The sequence below is a fragment of the Leptonotus elevatus genome, chromosome 11 (assembly GCF_054856555.1).
Source record: "Leptonotus elevatus isolate MCC_2025b chromosome 11, RoL_Lele_1.0, whole genome shotgun sequence".
Lineage (NCBI taxonomy): Eukaryota > Metazoa > Chordata > Actinopteri > Syngnathiformes > Syngnathidae > Leptonotus > Leptonotus elevatus.
Window position 1 is genome coordinate 12,100,126 of NC_141249.1, and position 12,249 is coordinate 12,112,374.

Here is a 12,249-nt window from a genome sequence, read left to right on the forward strand (position 1 = left end):
ATCATTTTAAACTGCCAGGAAACCACACTTAAAAATATAACCCACAATACTTTATTGCAAATTGTCACTGGACAAAAGTTTACAATATAATGTGAATCATTCAGATCCTATCGACTGCCAACGACAGAGTGTCTTTGGTTGTTGTCTTTGCACATAAATGAGGATCAGAATATTACAAACAAATGTGATTTATTTATCGCTCTTCAACTAATAAATGTGCTGTGTACGGATGATTGTCACTTTGGAGTTCTCTTCAAGCCAAGTTGTTGCTTTTCTGGCTAATATAGCACATCATAGTTCAGTGCAAGTGGTTGATGATGCTGATGGCACTTTTCAAGTTTGGCACTGAAATGTCAAAAACAGACAAAGGAAGAAAAAAAAAAGAGAGAGACACGAGGACACTATAAAGCGTTACAAAGATTTCCAGGTTAGAAATAGACAAAATGGTTATGCGTGATAAACATGTGAGGCAACCTTGAATCATTTAGCACCATTATGAGCCGAGCCGAGGTGGTCAAGTTTGCACTGACGCTTCTAGCATTGGATAGACAGTGTAAGCTCTCCTTATGCTGACATCAGTGTTGATCATTTGCATTTATAGGCCTTCAATCTATTGTTTACTTTGGCTGTCTTGACATAAAAATTAAAAATAAACACACAAAAAAAACTACATTTTACTTAATATACAATTTCAAGAAGCACCTATGATAATATTGTTTTTTTTTCAGCACTGAGACAATACAAAGTACAAACAAACACAACAATAATAAAGCCTGGCACAAAAATTAATAACAAATGTCACTTTTGCAATCCAGATTCAAGACCGTGTTCTTTGTACAGCAGACAAGATTACCTATAGCACCTTTTTTTTTTCTCTTTGAGAGGAAAAAAATATGAGAAATGAAGAATATGATATGACAGATGTTGTTTTTGTGCATGTATTTGGTGCTTATGAAGATCACACTTCTGGTCAGGTGACTGTTGCCTCCTAGCTTAAGAATCAATGCATCCTTATTCAAACAAAAGTAACCTGATTTAGCTTGTTTGGAAAAGCTGCTCACTGTAAAGTTCCCTGCTCGTGACGATAGCACCCTCTTTGGTTTGTGCGTCAGCATCGCATGGGGTGAACTAGCACTGAGGTCACCTAACACATGCAAACAAACGTTAGTTCCACATCTGATCAACCTGAAATGTTGCTGTTGCAGTCCTCTCACACAAAAAGGCCACGAAAGAGTGAGATGTGATTTTGGGAGTGAAATTCCCAGAGAGGTGCCTTGTTGCTTGTCAGACGTAATTGGATGAAACTTCAAATGCATGCAGAAAGACAGTTAAGGCAGCTCTCAGCACTTTTTTTTTTAACTCATAATTCTACGGACCGTATTGCATTCACTTAAAAAAAAAAACACTTCTGTTTTTCTGACAATTTTTTTTGGGAAGCTTTGGTTTTTTTTCAAAGTATTTTTGATTTTTTTTTACCTCTGAACTCCAAGTGACTTGTTGCAGACTCACTAATAGCGAAAGCGGACACTTTCATGCATACCTCCATATATCGTAATTAGTAACACACACTGTTTTAGTGTAAGGTATTCAGAATTATTATTATTTTTTTTAATATTCAGAATTATAATTTTTTTAATATTCAGAAAAACAGGAAAAAAATTATTTTATAAAACTGGGAAAAAATATTCAGAAAAACTGAAAACAAATATTTAGAAAAACTGGAAAAAATATTCAGAAAAACGGAATTTTTTTATTTATTTTTTAAACAGAAGAAAATACTCAGTAAAACAGAAAAAATAAAGAAACATTTTAAAAAATTACTCCAAAAAAACAAAGCTCCCCCCAAAAAATTGTCAGAAAAACGTTTAGTTTTTTTTCTCAAGTGAATGCAATATGCTTCCATATATAATTCTCTATGTTGTGCTTTGGAAAAAAATAATAATAATTGACTTGCCTGCCTACAAAAGTGCTTCATGGACTTGTGTGCCATTATGTCTTTTACAAGCACACCTCAATAAATTGGAAAATTGTCGTAAAGTTAACTTATTTCGGTAGTTCAATTCAAAATATGAAATGATTTTGATTCATATTCTAATTTCTTGAGACGCATGATTTGAACTACAGAAAACAATTAAGTTTCAATAATATTCAACTTTATTGAGATGCGCCTGTATTAGGGGGCTCTACGCACCTCGCTGTGATCTGCTCCACAGGAGTGCTCGTTGTGGAAGAGAAGGATGGACACAAGTATAATCATGACAAAAAACAAAAGGAAAATGTAAATCACACAAAACATGAACAGTAACAAAGTGGTGGTGGAGTCGGGCTGATTGCCTTAGTCTATCATCGCCCTCGGTGAACCCTCTGCAGGATACAAGGGCGGGTTAAAACTCAAAAGGTTCAGGCTTTGAAGGGGGTCAGTCCAGGGGCGCCTTCAGTGCAGGTGGATGTGAAGCTTAATACGCAGAGCGCCCCCTATCTCCCCTTGTAGGTAGTCCTTGTCGTGCTGCTCTTCCAGCTGGCTTCGTTTTCGGGGCCCGAAGAGGGGCAGGCTGGCGATGTCGAGCCGGTAGGAGCCGGCGGGAGGCGGCCTCTTGCCCAGCCTCAGCACGCTCTTGCCGTCGCGGCGCTCCAGCAGGCGGAAGTGTTCGTCGGCGTTGCCGTGCGTGATGACGTAGCGTACGTGGCGCTCCAGCGGCTGCAGGGCGGGCAGCAGCTCCAGGAGGGGCTCTTTGTTGAGGAGCGAGGCCAGAGAAAGATTCATGGGGATGGAGGCTTGCGTGTCCACGCTGGCCAGACTCACTGGCTCCTGGAATGGATTACAAATTCGATTTGGGTGATTGATTGATATTTCTCCCCTCAGTTTTCATTGAAAATACATGCAATTTTTTAAAAAGATATTTTCGGGTATCTCCCCCCCAATATATTACAATCGGTGTCAATTACATTTTACCCAATGATTATATAGAGGACCAAAACTGCCAAAATTAAAAACAAAGAAATGACTAAATAGCACAACGGCGGAGCCCAACCCAAAACGCCCCCTCATTTGAATAGCATTTTGACCTGAGAGTTTTTATTTATTGATTGATTTATTGATTTAATTATATTTATATATTTATTTTTGTATTTATTTAGACATTTATTTTTATATTCATTTGTATTTTTTTAATCTCCTCTTTTTTTATTTTTACATTTGTTTATTTAGGGATATAAATATATATTAGATTTTGTTGTTTTTATTTCCATTTATATTTATTTTTTGTATTAAATTTTGTATTATATTTTTTATATCCGTCTTTATTTCCACTTTTATTCATTTATTTAGTCATTTATTTATTTTTAGTTTTGGTCCTCCATATGATTATGGATGGGATTTGGTAAGAATTTAGCAATTCTGTTTCCATTATCGATATTGCTTATCAGTTCCTCTTGTTTCCTTCTCCTGTGCCGTGTCAGCCAAATTATTGTTTCTTTAAGCAGCCTCACCAGCGGCAGAGCCCCAGACAGGGTGCTGTTGGTTCGTTTTTTTGTTTGCTTCTTTCCACCAAGGGCTATTAATTGCCATAATTGTCAGGTAAGCAAACAAATAATTCCCAGGAATTGAATTACTGGGAAACATTTCTTAATAAGAACCAAGTTTCGATTCACAGCCCCACCAATGATGAAGACTACTTTAGAATAAGCGACTCCGAATCCAAGTAGTCTTGGTATTGTCTCTGAACAACTATTTATGAAGCCTTACACTCTTGTAAATAAATTTATTTAAAAAAAATCTAGCAGCGCAATCCAAAACACAAAAAGTCATAGTTTTAGTTTGGGTCAGTGATAGTCACTCACATTCTGCTACGTGGCTATATTCTAGCGTCATTTATAAACATTCTCAATTGGTCAAGAGTCTCACTAAATAACTAACTTACATGATCCAGTTCATTTTCATTTGTGTTGCGTTTATGTCGTCCGTTCTTTCCTCCTCCGTTGATCTTACACTCGTAGCAGGCCTCGGGAGACAGACTGTCGTCCTCATCGCCTTCGCCCAATTGGCTTGGGAAGCCTGAGCCTGATATACAGTGACTGCATGGAGACACGGACATCACGGTCAAAACATACTATAAATAAATAAATATATATATATATATATATATATATATATATATATATATATATATATATATATATATTAGTGCTGTCAAGCAATAAAAAAATTCAACTAATTAATCACACATGTTTCTGTATTTAACTTATTTGCTCCCAAAAACGTATAAATATGTTCTATTTTAAAGGTTTCAAGTGTCCCAAAGACGTATTTATATGTTTTTATGTTGTTGTTTTTTTTATGCTAGAGCAAACAGAAGGCTTTCATGCAGCCTCTGAATTGAAGAGAATGCTCGAAGCAATGGTAGTTATTACAAAACCGGCCAGCAGGTGGCAGCAGAGTATAAGAACTCAACCAGGCCATGTTGCAACAGACTCTTTCCCCCACTGTTTTAAACAGATTTGTGAATAAATAACGATAAAGCTTAGCTAGATTATAATGCTAGTTGCTGCAAAACGGGATAAGATACAACTTTACTTTTTTTCCTAATGAAAGAAGAGATTCTAATCTTTCCTTTGGTAGGTTCCATGTTTTTATAGCAATAGAGCACAATATTCTGTGGGCCTTGAAAAATCAGTCAAAAGTTAATTGCCTGACAGCACTAATATATATTAGTAGAACAGAACAGATTGTGTTCAACATTGGAGTTTTGCAATATAGCTTACCCTTGTCCAGCCCTGTAGAATCCTCCAGGACAGCCGCACAGATATCCTCCGTCCGTGTTGGAGCAGCCATACATGCACGGGTTGCCTCCCATGGAGCACTCGTTAACGTCCTGGCAGCCGCCAGCGGACGTCTCGAAGTCGAAGCCGGACGGGCACAGGCACTTGTAGCTGCCCAGCGTATTGTAGCAGGAAGCCGCGCCACACATTGAGCCCGACTGGCACTCGTTTTCATCTGACAGAATATGAATGGAAACGATAATTCAACCAAAGCAGAAAATCATGCCCAATAATGAGATGTGAGTGCGACTGACCGACACACTGGTTCCACTGGTAGTGCTGCACGTAGCCTTGAGGACAGCCGCAGCGGAAACCTCCCATCATGTTCTGACAGCCATGTTGACAGCGGTGGTTACTACTGCATTCGTCCACATCTGACAAACGCAAGCGTGTTTTGGTGTTTGGACATTTGAAACATCAAAACATGTTATCCCACTTGGGTCACATGATCCCACCGACATCTTGTTACTTACCCTCACACTCCAGACCAGTGCCATCCAAAGAGAAGCCTTTCGAGCACTCACAGTTGAAGCTGCCAGGAGTGTTGACACAAGAAGCCTGAGAACCGCACGCGCTGTTCTGACCCGTGCACTCGTTGTTGTCTGAAACATCACAATAGAGTGTTAACTCTTGGATTCAAGGAGGATTTCCAGTAAGTGGACGCAATCTTGCACTCACCAATGCAGGCCGTTTGATGCTGAGTAAAGCCAGAAGGACATTTGCAAGTGAAGCCTCCAATGGTGTTGACGCAAAGGAACTGGCAGTTGTGTTGCTTGGTGGAACACTCGTCCAGATCTTAGCAGGAGAGAACAAACGATGCATTCAAACATTGAGCACAGACCGCTGCTTAACTATTGTCACCTGCAGAATCTGCATGGGAAAGGCTACACGAGGCGTTTATTAGAATGTGACATTTTTCATTAAAATTGGGCCCGTCGCTAGTATTACAGGAATCAAGTTATAACATTACTTTCAAAAAAAAAAGTTAAAGAAGTATGATTAAGGGATGAAAGTTGCATTATTATTATTATTATTATTATTATTATTATTATTATTATTATTTAAAAAAAACTATTATTTATTAGAAAAAGGTATAATATTATGGAACTAAAGTTGTAATATTACTAGAAAAACAGTTTTTTTCAAAGTGGCAATAAAGTCATATTATTGCACGACTAAAGTTTTATTACTTGAAAATGGGAATAAGGTTATATTGCTGCAGAACTAATGTAATATAACATATATAATATGACAAACAAACAGGGGCAAAAAAATCCGCCCCCGCCCCCAAAAATATTTAAAAATATTAAAACGAAAAAATATAAATTATAATAAATATAAGAATATGCAAATCCATGGGTGCCAAACATGAGTATGCAGGGGTCAACTGTAGTTTTAAGTTGTAATATCCCCATTCACCACTAGATAGCAGATATGGCTTAGATGCACATGCGTCTTACACTAGAACATGTGTAGGCCTATTAATTTTTAAGGATTTGGAACGACAAGCATAGTTGCTCAATAATATTAACATTTTGAGTGAGTTGATTTTTGTAAAAATAAAAAATAAAAAAATGCACAAAATGCGTTCTTGCACTTAATGTTGGTTTGCTGTTCAGAAGTTTTGCGCTCCCTTAAACGGTAATTAATTTTAATGCAAGAGTGGATCTTTTATACATGTGTTGAAAACTGTATTAATATGTGAAAAGCATATATTTTGCATGTATGCACATACTTGTCCATATTTAAAGTGGCATTTTATCATACACCCAGTTAGAAATGCGTCTTGCTGTGTGGCCCCCAAGTGAAACAGTTACAAAATTGTGGCCCCTCCTCCAGCATTTCAGTTGCCCATCCTTGGCGTAAACATATACCTGCTTTCAGGGTCGCTATCATTGATTCGAAACCCCATGATAAAATATTATTTCCCACCACTTTGTTGATGTCAGGAATTGAAATGAAAATACAATTTAAATGGCATGCTAGAGTCTTCGTACCTTTGCAGGTCTTTCCATCAGGCTGCAGGCTGTATCCTCTCGGACAGGAGCAAAGGTAGCTGCCCTCTGTGTTTTTACACAGGAAGTTACAAGGCTTGGGAGACAGCGAGCACTCGTCCACGTCTGGAACCACGTTAAACATAGTTGAGCAAAAGAAACTTCCCAAAGCAGCTAAAAATATGGGGAAAAAACATCAACATCATTCTCAATGGAGATCGGCCTTACCGACACATGAGGTCGCAGTAAAGTCGGTCTTGTATCCAACGTTACAGTGGCAACGGAAGGATCCGATCGTGTTGATGCACTGACCATTGCGGCACAGATCTGGCATCACCTGACACTCGTTGATATCTGGATGCAAAGTTTACAATTGTTTTGTTTTTTTGAGAAAGGAAGTAAAAATTCTAACTCCTGTTAGATGTGAGTCAGCACAAATCTGCAACCACTTAAAGTGCCTCTGATTTACCCCAAATACATTTATGGTGTTCTAATGGGCCTTTCTTAACATTTTGCTGCTTTCTTGAAGACATCTTAAGGTTTTTGTGCTAACACTGACTTCTATTTGGCTCCAGCTAAAGAAAAACTGTGGGTGTCGTGTCCTTTTCGTCACGAGCAGTGTTGTGTTTGTGCCAAACGTAGCTTTTGTAAATATGGCCAACATGTTCATTCAGCCATCTGTTTTCTGGGAGGTTGTTCTAATCATCTACTCACCCCTGCCATCTGTGGTGTATCCGGGCCCAAGAGGGCACATCTTCTTGTACTGGACGGTGCCAGGCAGCGGGCAGAGCTCACACTGCGAACCCCAACCTCGACCCGTGTTGCAGCAGCACTCGGACTTGGTCACGCTGTTCCTGTTGGTGGACGACTGCTGACACATCGTCTGCAGGACCTCCACGTAACAGAAACCCTTACGGTTGTCTGGACGAGGAATGCGGGGAATAAAAAAATAAAAAAAATTTAAAAAAGGAATGACTCGTGCTTTTTGTGGGGTTCAAATCAATTTAATTACTGTGACGTCTCTTTTACAGTATATTAGAGTAGGTAATCAATATCTTACCAATGCACTCGGTTCCAGTGGAGCTGGGCTCGAAGCCATCGTTGCACTCGCAACGGTAACTTCCCACAGTGTTGACGCAGCGGCCGTTCTTACAAATGCCAGGCTTTGCTCTGCACTCATTCAAGTCTGCAAGTACACACAAGGACATCGAAACATGAAACACACATGCATGTACAGTATACATCACAAAAAGGATCACTTGTCACTAATATTATTATCATTATTACAATTTTACCTCAGCTATGATTTTACTTACTTAGTTGTTACTTTGAAACATCACATTCATTTTGTCCAAGTGTATGAATCCCATTTTAAAATGAGAAAATAATTGTCATTCATTTCATGCAATTTTAAGGGGCGGTGTCATGTTGTGATATAAAGGGCTTAGGCAGTTGTGTCCAAACTATGGCCCAGGGGCCATTTGCAGACCAGAATACATTTATTAGCGGCCCGCGGAATATGCAAAAAAAAAAACATTGTCAAAAAAAAAAAAAAAATGGGTCTAGTGTTCCGACAATTTCATCCAATGACTAGCGAGATGTGGTACATGAGACTACCACTACTACTAATAAATGTGTTTTAGATACTGTAGAGCTTCTTTTTTTTTTATATGAACATATTCAAATTAATTATTTACAATGAAAATACAAAAAATTTTCACAACACTGTTATCCATAAAGAAAAAAACAACATGCCACTACTACTATTAAATGTGTTTTAGATACTGTAAAGCTTCTTCATTTTTTTCTTTTTTTTTTAATATATGAACATATTCAAATTAATTATTTACAATGAAAATGCTCACATTTTTCACAACACTATTTTCAATAAATAAATAACAATATGCTTCTAAAAATTCTTTTTTGGAAAGAAAAATGGTTCCCCCAACATTCTGCTCTGTATCAAGGTCCAAATTGCTAACGTAACCCATATTTTTTTGGTTCTGAATGCAGAGATTGGATTTTGCTGCTGTTCAGTGTAATAGTGAATATATTGGAGTGGGATGCAGGGCCATGACCAGTTTTTCAAAATAATTAATTGCTTCATTGACTGATTTTGACGTGTTAAAAAAATTGAAGTGGGATTTTTTTTAAGTGGCCCATGACTCCTTTGAATGTTCTGTATGTAGTCCTTGGAGGAAAAAGTTTGGACATCCATCGTCTAAGGCCTTTTTTTTTTTTTTTAATGATCTGTCATTGGGTTTTGGGGGGAAATTTTATGTATCAAAAGTACTAGTGGTATTGTTACATGGAACCGGTGACTACTCAAGAGTAGAGTACTCGCATTGGTTTTGGTCTGAGAAAAAAAAAAGAAAGTGCAGCAACATGTTTTCTTACCCATACAACCTTCTCCGTCAGGCCGGCGCTGCATGCCAGGTGGGCAAATACACATAAAGGTCCCGATCAGGTTTTTACAGGTCATACCCTTGGAATCACAGTCATCCAGACCCTCGGAGCACTCATCCTGATCTAATGGGGGGAACATTGACAACAGACCAATACAGTAGGTAAACATTCATCAGCCAGTAAAATGTTGCATTTTTGCAATCTTCCGACCTCTACACATGCGCTGGTCGTCTCGCAGGACGTAGCCGGCAGGGCACATGCACTCGTAGGAGCCGAAGGTGTTCACGCAGCGGAAGGCGCACAGCAGAGGATTCTTTGAGCACTCGTTGATGTCTGCAGATAGGAATTGGTGTGATTCAACAGAATTTTAGCAAAGAAGAAACTGTTCATGCAGTATATTAATAACCATAATGTGCATGTGGACGGCTGACCTTCACAAGTCATCATAGGTCCGGGTTCGAAACCTTCTTGGCAAGAACATTCAAAGCCTCCCACCACATTTGTGCAAGTTCCATTTCCACACGGGTTTCCAATGGAGCACTCGTCCGTGTCTGCAGAAGATAAAAGTGGAGATAATCACACATCTTTGGTTACTTAAAGGGGAAACACTAGTCTAAACATGACACTGATTAAGCAGCAAAACACCTGTTTTTAGCCATCTCAGGGGGCGGCCATTTTGCCAGTTGTTGTAGACTGAAAATGACATCACAGTTGCACAGGGCTCAGGTAATGACCAATCATGGCTCAGCTTGTGAATGTCACATGACCAAAGTAAAAAAACAGGTGAGCCATGTTTGACCGTTACCTGAGCCCTGGGCAACTGTGATGTCATTTTAAGATGGCAGCAAGTGGCAAAATGGCAATGAATAAAATAAGACGTTCAAATGGGACATAATGCTTCTTTATTTGAGGCAATAGAGCCATAATCAAAATGTATTCTCATCTAATATTATACATCACAGCCAAAATCCAGCACATAACAACAATGGAGGTAAAATATTAAATAAACATAACAATAATTAATCATGGTTGTAATAAACAGGCCTATGTCAGTAATTCCTTAAAAAAACAAACTGTCACGTTTCGGTTCTGTGGGGTTGGCTTTTTGCTCGTTATGTGTAACCACGTCCGCTTGTGTCTTCCCCGGGTGGGTCTTGTCAAGTAATTAGCAGAGGTGTATTTAGTTTGTGGGGTTTGTTCAGTCAGTGTGGGAGCATTGTCTACGTTATGTGTGGGAGTTCGTGTGTCAAGTCTTAGTCACAGCCAAGTAGCCATTGTCACAGCCCAGTCGTCTTCGTCACAGCCCAGTCGTCTTCGTCACAGCCCAGTCGTCTTCGTCACAGCCCAGTCGTCTTCGTCACAGCCAAGTCGTCGACGTCACATCCAAGTCTTTGTCACAGCCAAGTCGTCTTCGTCACAGCCAAGTCGTCGACGTCACATCCAAGTCTTCGTCACAGCCACAGCCACAGCCATAAAACTAGCCAAGTCATAACCACTCCACAGCAAGTCAAGTCAAATCATGTCCTGTCATGTCACGTCACGCTTGTTCCAGTCATTGCGACCAGTCTAGTCACATCCTGCCCAGTCATGGCGACCAGTCTAGTCATGCCCCTGACCAGTCTAGTCACGTCCTACATTTGGGTAGGCCATCCCTCAATTACTCACGTCCCTCATGACAAAAACTAGTCATGATAATAATAACCAAACATTCCTCGGCAGAGATATAGAAATTGTTTTGCTTCATGTATCATTAAGTTTACCCAAATCAAAATATAAAGTAACCTACCGATACAATTAACTCCAGTGAAGTCCAGGTTGTATCCAAAGGGGCATTCGCAGCGGAACGAACCGTCAGTGTTGATGCAGATGCCATTCTGGCAGATGCCCGGGTTATTCAGACACTCATTCATATCTACAGGAGGAGAAAAAAAAAGCAGTATGTTTTACACATATATGTTCACCCTAATCCATCAAATTGGTTTAATTCAGTTCTCTGATGTCACACGCACCCTCACGAGCTTCACCAGGTCCGGGAAGCGCTCCGTGGCCGTAGGGACATAAAGTGTTAAAAGCAGCTGGAAAACACAGTGAGAAGGTCACTTTCATTATTTTACAAATGTCATCATGTGCATAAATTAACTAAGCCTCTTCACGTATTTCTTAAGGTTACAGGAGAAAATATTGTAATGAAAATTATGTAAATATAGTACGTTTACTTAGCAACCAAGTTGCTTTAAAAAATATATATAAAAGGATATTTCAGCGGCGCATGTTATCAAGTGGTGAAAGCTTACACCTCTCACACGTCAAACTGAAACTGTGTGAATGTATGCACGTGTGTTACGCACCTTCGGTCTCTCGGGGACACAGCTCACAAGGAAGCCCCCAGCCCTCGCTAGGCATCTTGCTGCAGCAGCATTTGGCTTTGGTGGTGTTAAAAGCTTTCGGGACGGAACACTTTCCTACCTCGAATTTGGTGAAACAGAAACTCTCTCGAGTGTCTGTCGTAAAAGATGAAAATGAATGGATTGATATTAAAATTAAAATTAAAATTAAAATTAAAATTAAAATTAAAAATAAAATTAAAATTAAAATTAAAATTAAAATTAAAATTAAAATTAAAATTAAAATTAAAATTAAAATTAAAATTAAAATTAACAAAAAAATCATATGTACGTAGTTTGCCTTACCATAGCAGCGTCGCTTGTTGTCAGAGAGCACAAATCCGGGTTGGCAGGAACACTGAAAGCTGCCAGGGGTGTTGGTACAGGTGCCAAACTGGCAAAGGTTTGGTTCCACCTCACACTCGTTGATATCTGACAAAGCATCAGCACATGAGAACTTGGTGTAAGTGGTGTAGAAGACAAGATTATTTTGTCCTTCCTGCTAAGTGTCCATGTCTGTGTCTTACCAATGCACTGGTCATTCTGCACCTCATAGCCCGGAGGACAAATACATCTGAAGGATCCATCCAAATTCTGACAAGTTCCCGGAGAGCACGTGCCAGGAAGAATCACGCACTCGTTGATGT

The 12,249-nt window shown here is 39.2% G+C and overlaps 1 protein-coding gene across 1 annotated transcript in view; it reads right to left on the reverse strand.

Moving 5' to 3' along the window:
* Positions 1 to 35: 35 nt before the first annotated feature.
* Positions 36 to 12,249, reverse strand: part of fbn3 (fibrillin 3) — a 70,418-nt gene continuing 58,204 nt past the window's right edge. The window contains exons 48-65 of the mRNA XM_086088769.1: positions 12,130 to 12,249; positions 11,909 to 12,034; positions 11,567 to 11,719; positions 11,228 to 11,293; positions 11,005 to 11,130; positions 9,650 to 9,769; positions 9,429 to 9,551; positions 9,210 to 9,341; positions 7,873 to 7,998; positions 7,527 to 7,733; positions 7,041 to 7,166; positions 6,816 to 6,938; positions 5,497 to 5,613; positions 5,292 to 5,420; positions 5,073 to 5,192; positions 4,762 to 4,993; positions 3,921 to 4,074; positions 36 to 2,809 (exon numbers count right to left, since the gene is read on the reverse strand). Of these exons, the coding sequence (XP_085944895.1) occupies positions 2,435 to 2,809; positions 3,921 to 4,074; positions 4,762 to 4,993; positions 5,073 to 5,192; positions 5,292 to 5,420; positions 5,497 to 5,613; positions 6,816 to 6,938; positions 7,041 to 7,166; positions 7,527 to 7,733; positions 7,873 to 7,998; positions 9,210 to 9,341; positions 9,429 to 9,551; positions 9,650 to 9,769; positions 11,005 to 11,130; positions 11,228 to 11,293; positions 11,567 to 11,719; positions 11,909 to 12,034; positions 12,130 to 12,249 (2,675 nt within the window). The 3' untranslated portion in view covers positions 36 to 2,434. The remainder of the gene's footprint in view (positions 2,810 to 3,920; positions 4,075 to 4,761; positions 4,994 to 5,072; positions 5,193 to 5,291; positions 5,421 to 5,496; positions 5,614 to 6,815; positions 6,939 to 7,040; positions 7,167 to 7,526; positions 7,734 to 7,872; positions 7,999 to 9,209; positions 9,342 to 9,428; positions 9,552 to 9,649; positions 9,770 to 11,004; positions 11,131 to 11,227; positions 11,294 to 11,566; positions 11,720 to 11,908; positions 12,035 to 12,129) is intronic.